The sequence below is a fragment of the Hesperophylax consimilis genome, chromosome 18 (assembly GCF_061612785.1).
Source record: "Hesperophylax consimilis isolate HC1 chromosome 18, BYU_Hcon_1.0, whole genome shotgun sequence".
NCBI lineage: Eukaryota > Metazoa > Arthropoda > Insecta > Trichoptera > Limnephilidae > Hesperophylax > Hesperophylax consimilis.
Window position 1 is genome coordinate 10,940,442 of NC_142853.1, and position 23,015 is coordinate 10,963,456.

General features: G+C 34.0%; 1 protein-coding gene across 1 annotated transcript; it reads right to left on the reverse strand.

Moving 5' to 3' along the window:
- Positions 1–11,197: 11,197 nt before the first annotated feature.
- On the reverse strand, positions 11,198–21,788 carry LOC149415354 (cytochrome b5-like). Its single transcript, XM_089642310.1, has 4 exons — positions 21,483–21,788; positions 16,569–16,657; positions 15,466–15,528; positions 11,198–13,029 (listed from the first exon to the last, which is right to left on the reverse strand). The coding sequence occupies exons 1-4, from the start codon at positions 21,588–21,590 to the stop codon at positions 12,942–12,944; spliced, it is 348 nt and encodes a 115-aa protein (XP_089498436.1). The 5' UTR covers positions 21,591–21,788; the 3' UTR covers positions 11,198–12,941.
- Between the last annotated feature and the right edge of the window lie 1,227 nt (positions 21,789–23,015).

A 23,015-nucleotide genomic window follows, 5' to 3' on the forward strand; every position in this document is an offset into this window, starting at 1 on the left:
GGACATTGTTAGTTTTTACACATCAGTTAATGCAAAACAAGTATGTACAAGTGGAATCAGATTCTCCGAGTCGGCAGTCCCTCACAGGTGCAATCAGACGTCGGTTGGTCCACAGGTGAGGTTCGACAACCGCTCACGCTCGCCGTTACCGTCTGATTTTGCCCCAAACAAAGAGATAAGCTGATATATAGGCTGTGAGCAGCCGAAAACCCTAAAGAAGAAATCGAGCGTTAGACGGGAGAGGATCGCAAGGAAGGTGGTCTAGTTCTTGCAGACCTCACGACAACCAAGAGCACCTCGTAAGGGGGAGGCGCGACTCGTGATCCATACACCATGTACAGAGGATAAAGGAGAAGCCAGTTTTTCTGCAGGGACGACGGTCTGTGATCCACGCCCTCGAAGGGCTGGGACAAAACATTACATAAGAAGTTCAGTTTCAACAATCTAAAACTGCGTCGACCGTGATTGCTTGTAACCTGTAAGAATCTACATTAAAAACTACGAAATGGTAAACAGATAGGCAAGAAGGAAATAAAAACAAAATAAATAAATAGCAACCATAATAACCAATAGGTACTACAAAAAGTGCAATTATATTATTTGAAAGATATCAACAATCCCGAGAACAATGTTGGATGTGCAAATTTGTAGTTTTGCAGTAGAGCCGTTTTAAGTTTCGTTTCTTAATTTTTACTGTTTTCGATAATATATTTATCCAATTAAATAAATAATAATTAATGCAAAATATCAAACAACACTATACTTCTTGATCTCAAAATGAGTAAAATGCAGAAACGAAACTTTAAACAGCTCTACTGCAAAACTACAAATTTGCACATGCGAGTTTGTTTTTTTGGGATCATCGATAAATTAAAGTAATATTTGGAAGTACATATAATATGTCACAAAAACTATTAAACAAATCTGTTTTTAAAGAGTTTATTGAGGAAAACGTACAAAAATGATTACATAATGTATTGATTATGTTTAATTATTAATTAGTAATGCAAACTAACATAAAAATACTTAAAATCTTCCTAAATTAAAAACAATGATTAAAAGCAATTAAAATTAAGCAAAAAACTTAAGTAAACAATAAGGCAAGATAAAAACTTTAGGCATTCAAAACATAGAAAATAAATGTAACAAAAAATATAATGCAATATAAAAACATATATACAGGGTGTATCGGCACGTACCCGACAAACTTTAACCAGCTATTCCTTAGCATATTTGGAGTAAAAAATCTTATGTGCACTTTGCTGTCCGGTAACGTTTTTTTTTAATAAAAATTTTATTATTCATATTTTCACCACATGTCACCACTGTTTTATCCTTTGACAAAGTTTGAAAACCCATCTGGCAAATATTTTATTCGAATCCCGTTGAATAATGCACGTGTGTACCTATATTGGCGCACGTTTACAGTCACAACGAAATAGCACGGCACCATTCGTCTCATTTTTAACTATTATTATTTAGTGTGTGCGAAAGAGCGAAGACGCTTTTTGACATACTTGCTTATAACAGCTGTTTAACACGAAACGCAATGCCAATGACAGTGATGTAGTGTGGAAATTTTAAATTTTTTTGTTTTTAATTGAAAAAAAAATGCTACCGGAGAGCAAAGTGCCCATAACATTTTTTACTCCAAATGTGCTAAGGAATAGCTGGTTAAAGTTTGTCGGGTTAGTGCCGATACACCCTGTATAGCCAATTTATTACGGCTTTCAAAGCTGAGAAGATAAATGGTAAAGAACATACAAAACTAGTACAAAATAAGATGAAAAGGAATGATATTTAAATACCATGACAAATAGGTACATATATACTGTGTTTATTTGGGGGACATTATATCTGATCAAAATGACAATTCAACACACCTACAAAAAGTGATATAAAGTCATGAAAAGTATTGAAACAAAAACTAGGTTAAATAGTTATGTAACCTATTTAACCTAGTTTTTGTTTCGTCACTTTTAATGACTTTTTAAAGGTGTATTGAATTGTCATTTTGATGAGATATCATGGAACTGTTTATTTGGAAAGATAGAGCTTAACAATATGTTAATTTTCAATGATCAACATACATCAAATACCCATTGCCATTTGGTTCTGATTACTTAATTACTTCCAACAGAATCTGCATTTAGTAAACAACGCTGTACTTGTGAATGATTGTTTCATTTTAACTCGAGGACCGGGCACAAATTTATCTGAGAATTTTAGCTTCTGTGGTATAACGAGTCACAAACTTAGATTAGTTGCTGCACCTCCGTGATCAGCTGGAACACTTGGTTTTCTGTGTCATGAAGTCTTTCCAGAATTTTTTTGAGTTTGTTCTTCTGCTCCTTTTCTTTGTCGCCAACATTGTCAAGAACTTCAGGTTCCGACTTTCTGACCTCTTCACTGCATTGTTCAACGACAGCTGCTGTAGATTTATCACACTTGCGGGCAGTATTAGGTTTCTTTTGAGCGAGTTTAAGATACCCGTCGCTCAAGTCGTACTTTTCATCCAGTTTGAAGTAACACGACCAGTTGAATTCATTAACAAAATTAAACTCGTCAGCGAAAATAAGGTTGAGGCGAATTTTGCAATTGGTACTCACCAAGTCTTCAAATATAAAAATTGATGCGAGGAAACCCGGATACATCCCACATCCAATATCTCTAAGCAACTTCATGAGGTTTAAAGCTCGCTCCATGAACTTGCTCTTGCCGTGGTGCAGAACTACAGTTATTTTTTCATTTCCTTGCCGTTCAAGTCGCTCCATCCAATAAAAAATGTGTTCACGAAGTTCATCGTCACTGTCAAAATTACATAATTCAGATACATCTACAAACAGTACCTTGTAGCCTCTGTTGTCCTTTCCGACTGGTTTGACAGCCTTTGAATATTTTTTGTCCAGTTTAACGTTGTACTTCTTACTATTCACGTTGAACTGCATCCTCCAAATATTCCTATCAACCAGGGTTTGCACTGCAGCGGCCATGTCACAATCCTTAAAATCCAACACGGATTTCAGCCATTTGTCATCCTTCATCTTCTCCGCGTCTGATGGGTGGACTTGAAGGAAGTTCACTTCTACCACGCGGTAGAAAATTTCTCTTAGAACTTCCAAAATACGTACAGTCGAATCTTTGCGATCCATGATGCGAGTATTGCGAATTACGAGTGTAAATCTATCAATATCCAAATTAGCACTTTAAATATCGCTGAAACGTCTCCTTGTTTTGAGATTAGATAAGATAGTTAATTATTTCTGGGAATGGCGATGTAATGTAGACTGTAAGATGCTGATACCAGTGGTCCCACCTTTGCAGTTAATACAAAACGTCATTATTGCACAAATGACATCTTACAATACTAATATGTAACATTACGAAAATAACCACGTAAACAATATTGTTTGAAAACTACGGCGATTTTGCGAAATAGTTAATTCATAGTTAGTCAATAATTTCTAAAAGTAGTAAAAATCCGAAAATATTATGAAACTTTATGTAAGATGACCCATTCATTGAAAGAACATTGAAAATCGCCCGGTGCTACAAAAGTATTAAAAATTGTATGAATAGATTGTTTTGTACACTAAAATAGTGTATCATCAAAATTATTAATAATAAATACCAAAAAAATACATCGAACGTAACATTGATCCTTTAAAGTACTTCATATGCTGAGCGTATAATAACCAAAACAATGATGACCGTGTGTGGCCCTGTTCTGTTATCAGTATGCCAGCCCTGGTAATTGGGATTCCCACTGAAAGGATGTCCGTTATGTTGGTACCGTGCTACGAGTGGCTACTGGTGCGATTATGAATGAATGTCATTGAAGTCAAATCTAGTGAGGGGAGATTGCCTGGCAACCATCTTTGTATGACCACCTTTGGAACTGATTTGTAGTAGTGCGTAATGATCTATTATTATTATTATTTTTGTGCTGTTAATGCAGTTAACGGCTTATGATTTTTTTGAGTATTTAATCAGACAAGGAATGGGATACGTCATTAAAAAGAGGCAAGGTTCAACTATTTATGGGTTCAACTGACAAAGCATTGTCCTAAGAAAATGAACTTTTGTAGCTCATTTTCTCAAGAGGAAACATTGTTAGTGAACGAAAAAACTAGAGATGTGCCGATTATGACTTTCGCCGACTAGCCGACTAGCCGATTAGTCGGTTGTAATAAGACCGACTAGTCGGCTAAGCCGATTACGGTTTGAAGCAGAAGCTTTAGTCTTCTTACATCATAATTTACCCTTAATTAAAAAATATAAGTAAGTTATAAAAAATATAAGGAGATTATGATATTTTTGGTTGTCACAATTGTGACTTTGATTTGATTAGATTATGTAGGTATGGTTATAAGAAATATGTTTTTTCATTTTTTTTTGTTTTTATCAAACAGTTCATGTTTAGAATTTTTGGATATAAATATAATATATACATATATTACTGTGCATCTTGTACATACAATTTTGCTTTAATACATATAACTGAGTTTGTTAATTTAAAAAATCTACTTTTTATTTTAATAATAAGAAATACTTATAAATGTTCATTGAAGATAAGAAGATATTATGTTGTTTTTTATGTTAATTAGGATAGGTACTAATTTTGTTCAATAAATGTCATAATTATGTTTTCTTTACGAGCAAGTAATTTTAAAAACTGATTACCAAAGGAAAGATTGCTTTACATTTTTTAATGTATAAAACTGATTATAAAATAAAAAAATAATATATAATCAAGGTTTTTATTTCATGTAGTTCCCCGCATTCATATTATTGAGAAATACATACAACGTAAGAAGCCGGATAGTCAGCGCTCTTTGCCGATTAGTCGCCGACTAATCGACGACTACAATAGTGGCCGGATAGTCGGCTTTACCGGCTAGTCGCCGACTAGTCGGAACATCTCTAGAAAAAACCCAAAGTGACTTGAAATTTGAATTTCTTTATAAAAGGAACAAGAAATTTGAATAAATTAGTGAAACAAAGGAACAATTAAGAAAATTTGCAAACATGATTGTGCTTATCTACGAAAGTCGAATTCATAATTTTTTTCTGCTTAGGTATGTTTAAATATTTTTAATTTCACCAAAATAATAAGATAAAACAGGATAATCATTGATCAATAACATGAATATGGTAGCTCGATGTAATAGATTAGATTTGTACATTGCAGAGGTCATTGAATAAGAAAGGTTATTTTCTTTAGTCATTCAATTGGTAGAGGCAGACATATGTGCCAAGAAAACGTTCGTAAGGAGCACATTTTAACGTGTTTTGCTTTGATTTCGAAATAAGTCACAAACTGACACGTAATTTACGTCGGAAGAAATAATATTATGTTAAAAATTCTCTTCAAACTTGAACTTATGTAGATAATCTTTATAATAATAATTCTTCGTAATAAAATCTTTAAAAAATCACTTCAAACTTAAACTTACGTCGAGTTGAATACAAATTTATTAACAACTTTATACAACTGGCATTATATTTTTATCACGAAGAAATGTATCAAGCAAAATTTAATCCGAGATGATATTACATTACGTATTGGTTTACGATCATATTTACGAAGTTTGACAACTATCATGAGATGTCAAACTCTAAGGGCGAGTTTTTCCGAAACAACTCGCCCTTTTAGCCACAACATTTTTTTGAATGAGAAAATTGATGGGCGTGACGGTTTTAAATGGGTTTCAAGGCCAGACCGAAGTTATATGCCCCTGATACACAGTGTCCGGAAACTTGTAGTACAAACTGGTCAATCTACATCACATTTGGAGTCGATTTTGGGGTATAACTTTTTTGATTTGAGCTTTTGTTTTCGAGTAAATTAAGTCCAAAGAAGGAATTTTTAGGTCAAATGTGAAAAAAAATCGGTAGCTGGGGGGTTAATATAATTTGTTTTGTCTTTAAAAAGTGTCGAAGTGTAGACCTAGCCCCAAAAGAATTTAACCCTTTAGTTGCCGAATTTAGGAGGCGGGTATGGGTACCGCCGCCCCGGGTAGTACTTATTGGATAGCCAACACCTCTACCATAGGTCACCTCAATTGGAACGCTACGTTTGGTGACTTAGCAGGGGTGCCCGGGTTAGTCGGGCGAGGCAAGGTCTGCGCCTGTCCACAAGTTGCGTGGTGGGCCAGATCGCGAGAGGCTGGTTTGGGGGAATTTTATTACCTGCTGGTCTCTCTCGACCCATTGTCTTGCACCGCAGCATGAGGGATGGATCAATACGTTCGTCACTCCTGGACACACTTATTCCTAGATCCCTATCCACCCCTCTTACCCTTTTCCATCGCAGAACTTCCTTTCCTTTATTTCGTCAAAAAGGCCCACCACTTAGCAGGAGCTGATCTAAAACTCAAAAGGCAGACCGCACATTAGTCCCAGTTCCTCAATAATCTTGGAGCTAATGGAACAACGGCATTCCAAGTGGATAATCTAAGTGACAAGAGCGATGAGAGTGGAAAATTTGTTATTACTTTCACAAGAACAGGGAAAAGCGCCACAAGTGAAATTTCTTACATGGTATCTACAGATGAAGGGAGTGGAGAATGAATTATTACATTCACAAAGTTATTAATAAGACACAGAAAAAGTGCAGCGGGCGAATTTTTTGCTAGGTTGGAGTGCAACCAATAATGTTTAGATGGAAAATCTTTCAGTATTTTCTTAAATGGAAATCTTTTAGTATTGTTTAAAACATATCAGCTTAACCGGCTAATAGCCGAGTGGACAAATGCGTTGGATTCCCACCCAGTGTCGCCACTTCAATCTAATGCTGGCTAAGTCCTCCATCATGACACAGGCAACATTTTTCACTTAAATAAAAATTTGATATAATAATTCCTGTGTAACATTTTATTTTACCAGTCGCTGGCCCGTGTCAGCAGAGTCGAGGGTTTTTTCAAGGCTCCAGTCCAGAGATGCCTGCCAAATGTATGGTCACATTATCTCTTACATAATAATAATAAGAATTGAGTAATTTATATCGCACAGTTTTTGAAAAAAAACACCTCAAGCTAACTCCTTCTTTAGCCAACGTTTCGGACAGCATTGCAGTGTCTATCATCAGGGCAGATGTATTATTTATGAATTTATGAATTTACAAATAACACATCTGCCCTGATGATGGACACTGCAATGCTGTCCGAAACGTTGGCTAAAGAAGGAGTTAGCGCAACATGGCATAACACCCCAAAAACAAATAACAAAAAAACCTCAAGGGTGCTATATATACTGCACAACCAATATGGAATAAAAAATTCACTACTAATTTGATAAAAACAGAAACATTGTAGAAACCACTAATAAATTCCAGAATAAAAGACTCCTGTTAAAAATAAGTACAAAGTCAAATTCAAATTTAAAGTGTTTATTACAAAAATATTTTCAAAATTATTTATTGCAGTGCACTGTACTATTCTGCCGCAGTAAATAAAAGCACAGTTCTTCATCAAGTCTTAAGGAAGACACTGTTTTTTTAGCTACCACGGCCGTATTGTAATGTAAATAATAGAATGCATACAATTATCTGACACACTAATGGTTATCTTATACACATTAGATTAATGGTTTTCTGGTAAAAAATAGATTAATTTCTGAATATCCTGAGTCAATTGAGATACTTGATTCTGAATATCCCGAGCTTTGGCAAGAAGATTCTTCAATTCCTGCTTTATCTTTATTTCATCCTGATTATTGCCAATGGCTTCTCCGAGCTCTGCGCCAGATTTGACTTCATTATTGTCCTTTAAAGCAGCCACAATTTTTTGTACGTCAACAATCTTCAGAATATTTTGAAAGTCTTTTGGTTTCTTTTGATTGTTCTTCAATGATCCATCGCTCCAATCAAACTTTTTGTCCAGAACAAAATGAGGGTGATAAGTATTTTCATTTATAAAATGTAAATTGAATTTGACATTGCGAACGAATTTATCTTTCATGAAATCGTAAAACACAAACAATGTTTTTATTAAATTATGATAAACTTTCCTAGCCAGGTCATCGATCAAGGCGATAAAGGAATTAAAGCGGTCAGTTAACCTTTTGCTGCCGTGGTGTAAAGCTATGGAAATTTTTCCACCAACCATCTGTCGCTCCAGCCTTTCCAACCAATAGAGGAGATGGTCTTGTTCTTCTTCATTAGTGTCGTTAAGTTTGTCAATTTCTGTCATATCGATGAAGAGTAGCGTGTTTCCTTCAATATCCTTCCCGGCCGGTTTTATCGCTTTTGAGTACAAAATGTCTTGTTCAGCGTTGTATATCTTGTCATCGATGCCAAAATGTTTCCTTGCGAGACATCTGTTAACAGTTAACGTGGCTGCAATGCCCACATTTGACGTGTGTTTCAAAATAGCAGCCAGATATATATCATCGTTTACCTTCTCCAAGTCTGAGTTATGCAGGTCCAACTTGTGGTCTTCCAACACTTGGTAAATCACCTTTCTTAAAAGCACCACTTGACTTTGGTACGGTTTCATTTTATTTAGATCAGAAGGTTGCATGTTCAATCACGTCGGGTTCACCAATTATAGGAATATGTTTATTTATATTTATAGGTACACTGGTTATAATTAATATATTTTCATTAAGTTGATGGAACACACGAAAACTGAAGTGAGGAGAAAGAAGTTAAGTTGTTACTGATCCGGGCACGAGAAAACGAAGGGAAACTTCTAGGGCAATCGGCCGATTATCCAGAGATGTTGATATTAGTAATATGTATTGGTTTTTTAACAAAACACAGAATTAAAGCTGTCAGTAAAAACGCCAATATGCCAACAATGAAAATGAAAAATGACAGATAACAATCACTACAGATTTTTGGAATAATTCTTTAGTTAACAGAGCTACAAGCCTATCTGGAAATTGTAATTACTTGTTCTTAGGTACAGGGTACGCCAATAGCGACTGCGTAGTTTGAAACATTCGTATTGGCTTTACTGTATAAAATCATAGTGTATATATATATATATATCTCTCTTGGAGATTGTGAAGAAAATTTCAGCTATATTTGACATGCTACGAATCAACTCATTAGTTTTTTTTACCGCGCAAGGAGATACTTACGATGGCTATTTCTATAGTGGCTATTCTTGTCACAATGTTCATTGTGAAATAGGAATATGTAATAATACTTAATATGTAATATGTAGATAACCATTCTAAAGTCAAGTTCTAAAAATAGGTAAAGAAAATCCAGCAACAAAATTGAGAGAAGAATAAATTTGGCTAGTCAGGTTGCCTTTAGCAAACTGCAATATCCTCAAAACAAAAATACGGGTATCTCAACACTTCCATATATGTATATATATGTATTTACTAAGCACCAGTATTAACGCTCAGAGTGCAAAAACCAACTCTTACCAAGAATGTTGAATAACTTATACTTTAAAAAATCTATTGGGTCTTTGAAACGTCCGGTTAAGCTGAACACCAAAAATCAACTTGTTTCATTTTCAGTGGGTCACCCAGCACAAATAATGAAATTTAATATACTATTGTCAGGTGGCAAAGAGAAAGATAGGTATTTATCTGCTTTAAGTCTTGATTGGCATATCGGTGCATGTAATCAGGGCTGTTGATAGAAAGATAACAGAAAAAAAAAACAATTTTCCTTTTGCACATTCCAAACAAATGACTTAAGTTTTGTTTTTCTATGGGTGAAAATTCTAATTATATTTAGCCTTTTGGGTGCGTTTAACAAAAAACAAAATTTCCTCACTTATGCAACACCAATAAAAGTGCACTTTTGCAGGGATATTATTATAGACTTTAGATGACTTCAGTCAATTTACACATTCAGTGGAAATGTTTTTACAGAATGTAATTTGAATTTGATATATTTTTTACATACATTTACATAAACCACTAATTTTGAATTTATTCGAGTGGCGGATTTCTCTAAGGTGCGTTTTTCCCATAAAAAAAGATAAGAAAATGAGACAAACCTGTATCTTAATTTTACCACACTTTAGAAAAGCGCGTCATTCAAATTATAATCGTCCGAATTATACTGCCCAAGAGCGAGTCCGAAGTGATTCCCATACGTGTGTTATTAATGTATGCGACTGCTGTGCATATACATATTTTTAAGATAAAAAATTACAGTTTCTTGTGCAAATTGTGATTTTCATATTTAAAACTATTTTTTGTTACCTTTTTTTTTTTTTTAAATTTTTTTTTTTATTGAAACATATAAACAAGGTTACAATTTTATAACAATAAAAACACCAATATTTCAATCACTCTCCTAATAAAGCAGTTGCTTGTGTTTAGGAGAGGACAACAAAATATTTTTACATTTGTTTAAATTAAACAAAAAATATTAGTAATTTAACAAAAAATGCAATAAAAGTAATAAAAATATAGGTTAGTTAATAAATGATTCAAAGAATTGAAAAGGCAAAAACATATTTCTAAACAATAAGTAAAGTTATGAGGTGGTACAAGAGTATTTTAATTTAATTTTTTTTAAATATTTTTCGTAGTTTTCTTCCGATCGTATATCAAGGGGTAATTTATTAAATAATTTTACACCCTTGAATATATAGTGAGTACCTACGACATTATAAGCCACAGACGTTTTAATGAATCGCCGAATTGTATTTTGTTGCTAGGTCGCTAAATTCTAGTGCGTTGATGTGATGAGATTCCTTTAAATCTGGGGAAAAATATACATAACATCGAATAGATGGGCCACGAACTGCTACTTCCAATTTCTGAATACCATAGTGCTTTTTTTAAAGAAACATCCTTTTATCATTGAAGCCTCTTGGTTTTGCCATTCAAATTACGTCAGCAATTAGCACTGCCATCATCATCAAAAAGCAAAGATCAGATATTTTGTCTTCGTCATTTACATGAACAGGCAGGGCCGGTCATGTGCAGGAGCAATTGGAGCAGTTTGCTCCGGACGCCGACTTGCTAAGGCGCCAAGGAGCCATGGAGGCTCTGATAACACCTAACACAGCGCCCTTGAGCTTTTTACTGGCGCCAGGTGCTGTTTGGCTCATGAGGTATGAATGAAGGTACTAATACAGACAATAATTTGGTTGTAAAAAATAAACACAAAAAATATACAAGTATTTTTATTGATCAAGGTTTATCAGAAACTATCAAAAGAGAATAATATTGTAAGCTTAAATATTACTTATTTGATATAAATAATAATATTGTACTATATCACCTGAGAAAAAATTCTCTATTGTTCATTGTGCATTTATAAATACAAAAAAAAAATTATATCCAAGCGTATATTTTATGGTACAAGCGCAACAGACAAACAGAAAAAGAAAAGCAATCCTCAAAAAATATACATATTAAGTACATTAATTATTATGTTATAACCATACTATTAGTTATTTATACTTGACTAAATAATACAAGTTAACATAATGCAAGTTCAAGGTGTTTTTTGTTATTGTATTGTGTCTGAATTTTAATTTATAAAAAGTTTACTCGTTGGTTACAGAAGATGGAGTTTCAAGTAGGTACCAAAACTAAACCTTTATGCATTGATGAATATGATTAGATATAACAACCAAGGGCCAGACTTTGGAACAACTCAAAAATTTGAAAGAAAAACTGTCAAAACGTTGGGATATAATAAACAAGAGAATATACAAGGTGTCTGGAAGTAAAGAAACTTTGGGAAGTGATTGCGCATGATAGTACAAGTAAAAAAGTACATAATAACTTTTTCAGAATTGTAATGCCGTATACGGATATTCACAACACAAGATGTAAAGCAACAGAGGATGTAACAAATCTCCCCATTGTTCAAGCCCATTCGGTGCAGTTTGTGTGTACAGCGCCGTATACACTTTGGTAATTTGTGGCAACTTTTGTTGCATTGTTGGCGAAGGCTCGATAGATATACCGGGAGTGAAGAATGGTAATGTCAACAAACAATACAAAGAATGAGAATTTTTAATATTTTCACAATAATAATTAAACATTTGAATACCGCACAAGAGTCCCAACGGCTTGGGGAGCCATTGGGAGATAGTGGCATTCCCAATTGGGGAATATTGTAAGGCTCAGGGTAGTGGGGAGCGGAAAGGAGATGGATAAGAGCATTTCAAGTAACCTTTCGATTCTGAATGGTGATCATTCAACAGGGTGATACTGAAAGTATCTACATATGTGGAATGTGGAACAAAGCTATTTATTTTATTTAAAACCTCAAATTGTAATATTTAATTATTGAAGACAATATCAGCAATTCCTCAACGAATATTTGAAACACAAAAATCATAAAAAGATATGGTCACATCTAGGACTCGAACCCAGGACCCTTGCCTTGCCGGGGCACCGCTCTACCAACTGAGCTAATGGGACCCTATCTCCTTCGGTCACATTTAACTTTATCATACTTCAAATAAGAACTACCAACATTGTCTTCATTTTTCTCACCGCACATTTTTATTGGCTGTTATCTTTATGTATGATCGCAAGATTCAACTCTAACTAAATGCATTCTAGACAGCGTCTTAGATAAATATATCTTATTTTTATTTTAATGTGCGACATCTATTGATTTTATCTGCAAGTCTAGGAAGAATATTTTATTTTTTGGAATAACTTAATGAGTAAAACCACAAATTGTAATATTTAATTATTTAAAACAATATCAGCAATTCCTGGGTTCGAGTACTAGTATTGACAAGTACATTGACCGTATCTTTTTCTGTTTCAAATATTCGTTTAGAAATTGCTGATATTGTCTTCAATAATTAAAAAGTTATTTATCATTATATATTTATATATATATAATATCACCTCACTTTACACCGAGACACCTTGCATTGTTTGTTTATATTATATTTAATTTAATTAAAACGCTACAAACATATGCATTAATCCAATAAAATGGAAATTGCGGTTGGGACATTTGGTCAGGTATCATCTTCAGATCCATTTTACAAGAGGTAACGCTTCACGAGGAAGGCAAATCCAACTACAAAGCACAGGCCACCAACGCCCATGATTATGTGGCACTTTTTACAGCTGAAAAAGAAAAAGAAAACATGTTTAAGATGAAAGTACTATATAACATATTGACAGATGAAAGGAGTTACTTTTGCGATGGATGGTTAAGTGCTATATAACATATTGTCAGATGAAAGGAGTTACTTTTGCGATGGATGGTTAAGTACTATATAACATATTGTCAGATGAAAGGAGTTACTTTTGCGATGGATGGTTAAGTACTATATAACATATTGTCAGATGAAAGGAGTTACTTTTGCGATGGATGGTTAAGTACTATATAACATATTGTCAGATGAAAGGAGTTACTTTTGCGATGGATGGTTAAGTACTGGATGACTTGACACTAACCTACTAACTTAAAACTACTTTAAAAAATATATATACAGTAAAAACTCGATATATTGGACTAATGGGAGTGAGGAGGCATCCGTTAAAGCCAAAAGTTAGATATATTATAAAAACAGGTTTTCCGAATGAGTTTTTTTTTTAAGGAAATAAATGGCACAATACATTGCCAGTAAAGTTGTCGTAAATGTATTGAAACTTCCTTAGAAAAAAAATGTATGAAAACTTTAATTTTATTTTCAGAAAAATTACTTTATTATCTGCTACTACAATGAGATAAGAAAACAAACATTTTTGCCAAAAATACGCTTTATTTGTACGTAAATATAAAGGTAAAAAATTATAAAAACTACTTTTTTTTTTGGCATGACATAAACTGACATCTATATAAATAAAAATGTTAATGTTCATTTTTTCAAAATATTAAATCTCCGAAAATTCTTCACAGATTGCTTTGAAATTTTTACACAAAGTTGCATTCGAATACGCGTGTGTTTTTATATACCTATATTATATAGATGTCACCTGGTAAAAACATTTAAAAAAATAAAACGCCATCTGTTGGACGTAAAATCAACATGCGCTCTTGTTTCCCTATCTGCACAGACAGACTGAGCCAAAGCAACGCGTGGTGGGGTACAGCTAGTTATTCATAAACTGCTAATTCATGGTTGGGACTAATTTAATTATTTTAGGAAAAAAACTTTTTGCAATTAAAATGAATTTTTTTTTGTGTCTGTACATTCAGTATAAGAATAAATCATTTATTCCATATAAAAATTCAATTTTTTCAAGAAAGGCATAAAAATACAATCCAATATACTGATGACAAACACGGTGACACTTGGATTTAAACACTTAACATTTAACATTAACAGGATATTTTTTTAAATTTTCACATCATATTGGGTCCATTATATCGAGGTTTTACTGTTTTATAAAAATCATAAATTTTATGTAATCGAATTCAACAATTATTTACGGTTTGGCGAAACATGACAATCGATTGTCTTTGAACAGATTGCAATTGCACTGTTGCTTTTCTATGAAATTTTGTACCGTTTCCCACATTTTAAAGATAAATTGCTCGTATAGCAAGACTTGGCTCGTTCATCAAATTAAAATACATTTAAAACTTGTGGTCGTCTTGCGAAACACTCGCACACCAAGTTACTCACCATTTAGGTTCGACTGTATTTATATTGATTTACAAGAAAAGGGTTTTAATAATTAAGCATATTAATCAAATGTAAAGAATTTGCAATTCCATTTTTTTAACCTGATAAAACAGAACATGATAAAAGAGTAGGTTAGTCGGTGTTTGTTCTTTTTCTTCACTTTTCATCAATGTTCTCTTTTGTCAATGTCATATTTTATCAATGTAATCTTTCTGTTATGTATATATTCTGTTTCATCAATGCTTTGTTTCGTCAATGTTCTGTTTTGTCAATATTCTGTTATGTTAATGTTTCATTTTGTTAATGTTCCATTTTGTTAATATTCCGTTTTGTCAATGCTCTAATTCGTCAATCTTCTGTTCTATCGATGTTCTATTTTTCAGTTCTGTTAAGTATATGTTCTGTTACGTAAATATTCTGTTTTATCAAAATTCTGTTATGTAAATGTTACATTTTGTTAATGTTCTGTATGGTCAATGTTCAGTTTTACCAATTTATAATTTTTTCAGTTCTGTTATGTCAATATTCTGTTAAGTGTATGTTCTGTTTTGTCAATGCTCTATTTTGTCAATGTTCTGTTTCGTCAATATTCTGTTACGTTAATGTTCCATTTTGTCAATGCTCTAATTTGTCAATGTTCAGTTTTATCAATGTTCTATTTTGTCAGTTCTGTTTCTTCAGTGTTCTTTACTATCAATATTCTGTTTTTAATGTTATACTTTGTAAATGTTCTGTTTCGTCAATATTCTGTTATGTCAATGGTTCCATTTTGTTAATGTTCTGTTTTGTTTTGTCATAGAACTAATATAAAGACTTAAATAATGAATTTGTGGGTGTTAATAATGAAAATAAGAGGTGGGACTGCAGATTACAGGTTAGAGAGCCCTGCTTAAATATAAACATTCAAAAATAATTAATTTCAACTTACCAGTCAGGTTCAGGGTCAGCCACATCTGAAAGTACTCCGATCTGGAAGTCTTTTAACATTTCCCTGGAAAAAAAATACTATTACTGTGTCTGAACCTGAACCATAAAGTGGTATGTACATATTACACAAATATTTTGCATATTTCAAAGGAAATTAACATTTCACTTCAGTGCAGAATCTTTTCAAATTTACCTACAAAGGTCAGCATTTTATAGAAAACTGGGTTTGCTATGAAAATGTATTAACCCTCAGAATGCCGATCCCCCGCCACCTTGCACTCGTTGGTGTGCCAAGGGGAAAAAGGCCAATAGCTCGCCGTACATCGATATCATAGTTCATTCAAAGCATTCTCGAACTCTCCTAGTGCCAAAAATATTGTCATGTGGTTTGAGATTTCAAGGGCAAGCCTATCAATTCGGATGTCTGTGATTTTAAGGCTATTCAAGTCATAGAAAAATAAATAGAATTTTTAAACCAGTCTTTAGATAAGATAATGCAGATGGGTTATAGGAAACCATCTGTTATTGAATCTTTATATATTGCACTTTGAAGAAATCAACTTTGTCAGTGTGTTTGTCCAAATTTTCAAAGAACAGGTAAAAGTAGGCACACAATGTTGTAAGGAGTTCTTCCTGTTTTAGTAATAATTTTAAATGTGACCTTTGTGAGATATTCTCCTACAGTCATTCAGAAAAAATGACGCAAGTGAAATCAGCCCCGATGATGGACACCGCAAGGCTGGCCGTAACAAGAAAGAGTAAGAAAGCATTAGCACATAATCTTTAATCAGATAAGGCAACCATCCAAATATTCATCACTAAAGTGTTACTTCTTATACGGGGTGTTAAGGGACACCCTTAAATACTTTAACCAGTAATTCCTGACTTTATTTGGAGCAAAAAATGTTAATGAAATTTTAGTCTTCTGTGACATTTTTGTTTTTTTTTTTCAACTAAAAACATCAGTAGCACAGTTAGGGTTGGGACGAGGAGTTGGGTGGTTTCTCGACTGAGTGACCAGTGACAACAAGTGGCTCCAAATAAAGTCAGGAATCACTGGTTACAGTAAGTCAAGTACGTCCCTTAACACCCGTTTGTACTTACTTTGCATCTGCACTGTGCCCCACATTTTCGAACTCATCGGTGGCATCTTTTCCTGCAAATTCTATCAAAATGTCTGGACCTCCGGGGTGCTGCAAAGAAGTAATCATTCGTTTGGTAAACATACAAATACAAGGGAAAAAAACATTTTTGACATTAAAGATTGCAAATTAGTATATATTTTAAAAATTGTTTTAGCTTATTATAGAGTTTAGAGATGTGGCATCATGTTTATTTTTTACATTAGCTCCACACAGGAGGCCCTGAGGAAAATTTTCCTCAGAGCCTAAATCATCCTTGAAGATGGTGTATGGAGGATCTTTTCTCTAGAGGGTCTGGAAAGAAGAGGGGAGGAAGTTCTGGGAAGGTAAAAGGTATGAGGGTTGGGTAGGAATCTAGGGGTCAGTGAGTCCAAGAGTGACATATGAATATATCCCTCCCACTGCAGCGCAAGGCGATGGGTCGAGAGATCAGTTGGAGAGGTCAAAGGGTCTCCCCAAACCAGCCCCTTCCGACCTGTCATTCCACGCAGCTGGTAAACACACTTCACCCGATGAACCCGGGCACCCCTGCTAAGTCACCAAACGTATTGAACCACTTGAAGTGACCTACGGCAGAGGTGTTAGTTATCCAATAAATGTTTCCCGGGGCGGAATTACCCGTACCTGCCTCCCAAACAAACTATTGATTCGCAGAATAGTAAATGTGTACATCACGCATTAATGGACTGACATTTTTTATCAAAAAGCCAACTATAAATTATCAGTCCAAACCTAAACATATACCTATATAAAAATGATAAATTAAATGTACTATTTAGATTCTAAATTTTAGAAACTTAAATTTATTAGTATATGTTTAACCTTAAATAAATTTGTACGGAAATGTATTGTATTGGTACTGGAATACTGGCCTGAATATAAAAAATGATATATTATTACTGTCAAATACAATTTAAGTAAATTTAAATCGTAAGACGGCCAGGTTATTAAATTGTAAGATGGCCAGGTTATTAAATTGTAAGATGGCCAGGTAATTAAATCGTAATATGGCCAGGTTATTAAATTGTAAGATGGCCAGGTTATTAAATTGTAAGATGGCCAGGTTATTAAATCGTAATATGGCCAGGTTATTAAAATGTAAGATGGCTAGGTAATTAAATCGTAATATGGCCAGGTTATTAAATTGTAAGATGGCCAGGTTATTAAATTGTAAGATGGCCAGGTTATTAAATTGTAAGATGGCCAGGTTATTAAATCGTAATATGGCCAGGTTATTAAATTGTAAGATGGCCAGTTTATTAAATTGTAAGATGGCCAGGTAATTAAATCGTAATATGGCCAGGTTATTATTTGTAAGATGGCCAGGTTATTAAATTGTAAGATGGCCAGGTTATTAAATTGTAAGATGGCCAGGTAATTAAATCGTAATATGGCCAGGTTATTAAATTGTAAGATGGTCAGGTTATTAAATCGTAATATGGCCAGGTTATTAAATTGTAAGATGGCTAGGTAATTAAATCGTAATATGGCCAGGTTATTAAATTGTAAGATGGCCAGGTTATTAAATTGTAAGATGGCCAGGTTATTAAATTGTAAGATGGCCAGGTTATTAAATCGTAATATGGCCAGGTTATTAAATTGTAAGATGGCCAGGTTATTAAATTGTAAGATGGCTAGGTAATTAAATCGTAATATGGCCAGGTTATTAAATTGTAAGATGGCCAGGTTATTAAATTGTAAGATGGCCAGGTTATTAAATCGTAATATGGCCAGGTTATTAAATTGTACTTACAGGTACGTATTGCTATTTTAATACAAATGGAAAAGTGTTAAAATTCAATTGAACTAGTAATTAGCAATAATTTTCGATCAATCAGTCCCATGAGAGTTGTCATAGTCCTTTCTCAGATACACGATGGCATCATGTGATGGAACAGTCCCATGAGAGTTGTCATAGACCTTTCTCAGATGCACGATGGCATCATGTGATGGAACAGTCCCATGAGAGTTGTCATAGACCTTTCTCAGATGCACGATGGCATCATGTGATGGAACAGTCCCATGAGAGTTGTCATAGACCTTTCTCAGATGCACGATGGCATCATGTGATGGAACAGTCCCATGAGAGTTGTCATAGACCTTTCTCAGATGCACGATGGCATCATGTGATGGAACAGTCCCATGAGAGTTGTCATAGACCTTTCTCAGATGCACGATGGCATCATGTGATGGAACAGTCCCATGAGAGTTGTCATAGACCTTTCTCAGATGCACGATGGCATCATGTGATGGAACAGTCCCATGAGAGTTGTCATAGACTTTCCTCAGATGCATGATGGCATCATGTGATGCCACAGTCCCATGAGAGTTGTCATAGACTTTCCTCAGATAAATGATGGCATCATGTGATGCCTCATGTTTCGAACCTTATATGTAAGCTCTAAAATAAATTAAGAAAAGTCTCATTAGCGTTTGAAAAAATTCTTACCTATAGTAACAGTGTTTTCCATTGAAACTTGTTTTTTTCAGCAAAACAGCATGCGTCAGAATCTTTCGAAATCAGATTTACTGTGTTCATTCACATTGATTTGTGTAGAAGCGGAAGTGTTTGAGATCCAAAGAAAAATTTGTGAAGGATAGCTTGAGACGTTTACTATCTCTGTTTGACGAAAAATAAAGAGCAAGAATCAAAATAACATTTGGAATTTCGTGGCAACGGAATTTAATTTGGGAGGCGGATTTGGGTAGCGCCGCCCCGGAATCCATTTATTGGATAACCAACACCTCTGCCATAGGTCACCCCAAGTGGTTCGCGGCGTTTGGTAACTTAGCAGGGATGCCTGGGTTCATCGGGTAGGTGTGTTCAGGATGTGTGGCGAGGCAGAACAGGAGAGGCTAGTTTGGGGAGACTCTTTGACCTCTCCAACTGGTCTTTCACTCCGTCACTCCTGGACACACTGATCCCTAGATTCCAACCCACCCCTCATACCCTTTTCCTTCCCAGAACTTCCTCTCCCTCCTTTCCCTAAAAAGATCCTCCTCACAGCATCCCCAAAGATGACATAGGTCCTGAGAGAAATTATTTTCCTCAGGGCCTCCTGTGTGGGGTTAATGCCATCATGAGGGAATAGTCTAACGATACCACTAAAGAATCATTTCACTGAAATTGTATTATAAAACATCGACTTTTCTCTACTTTCTATTAATATAATATGTATGTATTATATATATAAACCTTCCGGAAGAAATTCTCTAAATGATAGTGAAAACCCTATCAAAATTCGTTGCATAGTTTAGAAGAACTAAGCGCACAAACAGACAGACGCGGATAGCGAATTTATTTTATACTATTAGAGATAATAAGTAAAGTTAAAATTAAAATAAATAATGATATTAAAATGAGTTTTTTTTATATTCATTTTTTAATTCTACCTTAACTAAGTATTTATTTCAGGTTCTTCTTAGTTTGCTTTAAATGAGAGAAGAAAAAAGTTAGCTTTTCTTAAATTTTCAAATCAATAAAAATTGCCGCCAATTAAAAAATCTATTTTAATTCCAACTAACTCATGAGGATAACTTGTTTTTTAAGCAAACAGCTATTTTCCTTAGAGTCAATTTGCTCGCTTTGCGGGACAGCTCATACGGTCTCTTAGGACGGGTAGTTGAACAGAATTTGAATAATTCATCAAATTTAAAACTTGATTTTCAAGTTCTGTGAAGGTTTTATTCAAGTTCCGTTCTTATATCATTATTGGAAAGTTGCTTCACAAAACTGAAATAATTACAGAACTTGAATAAAACCTTCACAGAACTTGAAAATAACTTTGAAAATTGATGAATTGTTCAGATTCTGTGAAACATCCGCCTTTAGAAATTATTATGTCTTCCTTACTGTCATAGTTATAAATACGAACTAAACAGAAAAAAATACCAAACTTTGTATTAAAATATAGAAGTTAAACACAGAATAATTAAAATGTACATCTCTATGAAATCAGAGGTTAAAACCGTATTTTGAAAAAATTTTTTGAAGCTTTTTCTTATTATTTTTAAATGAAATTATAAAAAAGTGAGGTGATAGTGATGTTTATAATACATTTATCTAATAAAATATGTCTTTTTTTTTGTTTTCAGTAATTTTAGATGAAAAACTTAAGGTGAGCAATTTTCAAAAAAACTTTTGTGTGATTTAAAAATATTAATATTTAAAAAAATATATGTTTATTTCTAATAATAAAATTTGTAGGCTTATTTTATCACCTTTCAAAAATAGCTATTAGTTTTCGGATACATTCTGAAATATCCCATTTATTTAGATTCTATTGAAAAGTGGAAATACACACAAATTCTCCGACTTTCTGACAGCAATTTTTAGAAATGTAACAGACAATATGCCAGAGGCCTGAGGGGGTAAATAAAGATTAAAATGCATTATTATTTCCGATTTCTCAAATAGTTGTTTCTAATAGTTATCTAACCGATACAAAGTATTTATTTATAATTCATACAAAGTATTTATTTATAATTGATACATAGTATTTATTTATTATTGATACAAAGTATTTATTTATAATTGATACAAAGTATTTATTTATAATTGATGCAAAGTATTGATTTCTAATTGTTGTCTAATTGATACAAAATATTTATTAAATTATTTGTGCATATTGATTTGAACTTTTTTTCATTAAATCAAGAAAAATAGCTATGTAGTCTGCTATTTAGACTTATCGTAAATAATATTATGGTAACAACTTGTAGAAAGATATATTTTTTTATCCTGCTTTCCCAAGATTAAGGTCAAGTCATAACGTTATTTTAAAAGTAATTACTCCATTCGATAGACATTTTTAAACAATAAATTTCAAGAACTTAATGAATTATTATTAGGGGGAGGATTAGTTTTAAAGCCTACCTCCTTCAAAAAAGCAGACACGTTATAAACATTATCATGTATAACCATCCAGAGGCTCTTCGCCGTGTTGTTCTTCTCGACCTGCTCGATCGTAATTCGTCTCGACATTGTGTTAATAGATATGATATTCTTTGAAATAAAAATGTATCGTAAAACCCTGTAAATTTGACAAATTACAAAACGGGTTATCGTAAACCAACTTCGCAGCAACGGAGGCGAAAATAATTCTATCGGAAAGTGTTTTTTATAATGACCATAAATTAAACTGAATGACAAAACGTCACGCTGACAACCATAGATATACTCTGACACCACTGACAGCTACACCAGCGTTGCCATGTCAAAAAATAGAAACTCCTAACCCTAGCACGGAATAAAAAAAATCTGTAGATTGTAGACCAATGGTAGACCATAAATAAAACACTCACGGTAGACCATTGTACTATTTTCCAATAACCAATTTAAACTCCTGATGAAAGAGAAAGGGGCCTTTTTGCCAGTATTTCAAAAAGTCAAAAGACTATTGTAGACACTGTGAAGCGCCTCGGGACATGCTCGGGACGTGCATGGTCAATAGTTACAATTTATATCATTGACAATAATAGTGCTAATAGATCGGTTACTGAGGCAATTAAAGCGATCGACAATTGAGACTTCCCATGAATTTATGCTAACAAGCAATCAATATTTGCAGAAATAATTTTTTCAACCTCCAAATTAGAATAGTTCCCACTGGCGAATTGACGTTCGTTCCGCGACATTACTTGTAGTTTACTAAACCATACGTAATAACACACTCCTTGATCTTAGTTAAGCATTGGCCATGCGCAGTCAGGGGACGTTACTGAAATTTTTCGCTTGAAATTCGTATCGTCACCGCCACCTTTACTAGTAATATTTGGCTAATTTACATAGCGCCGTTTTCGTGAGAAATCACCTCAAGGGAAGGGGAAGAGATTCCAAAATAGCACACGTTAAAGACACAGGACTTTGAAAGAAATATTTAAATAAATTTCCTAGGGTCCCTGATTCGGAGGGGGCCCCGGCTAGTAGGGGCGGATCTACTAATCAGAATTTCACTAAACCCTTTCTCAATAGCTGTGTGAGGAAAATGACTGTATAATCTCCTTAGCCGCACATGACAGGACTCATTTTTTTGTAAAAAGGAGGCTACACATATTTTTAAAACTATTCTAGACCCTCCAGTGTCCCTGCATACATGATTGAAAGTAAGAAAGAAAAATGCATGCATAATTACATTTATAGTAACTAATAATAAAGACACATCAGGGATATGTTCGCCTGATGGTCAGCATCTAAAGTGAAATAATAAAGAAAGGAAACAATGTTTACAGCTGTAAATATGAACAAAACAAAATAAAACATCCAATCCGCGTATCGTGGGCAGTTTGTCTATCACGGGGCAGTCCCGGCGAGAATGAGAGTGCCAAGAGACCTAGCCACAACGAGCCCAACCACCCGCGTCCCTTAGCCGGTATCTCAAGAGTACCCCCGAAGAAGTGTTAATGGGGG

Excerpts from the sequence above, each read along its gene's own strand:
- LOC149415354 (XM_089642310.1), bottom strand. The coding sequence starts at position 21,590 with ATGTCGAGACGAATTACGATCGAGCAGGTCGAGAAGAACAACACGGCG. Across the intron at positions 16,658-21,482 it reads TGTCTGCTTTTTTGAAGGAG|CACCCCGGAGGTCCAGACAT; the intron begins GTAGGCTTTAAA and ends ACTTCTTTGCAG. Across the intron at positions 13,030-15,465 it reads GCTGACCCTGAACCTGACTG|CTGTAAAAAGTGCCACATAA; the intron begins GTAAGTTGAAAT and ends TTTCTTTTTCAG.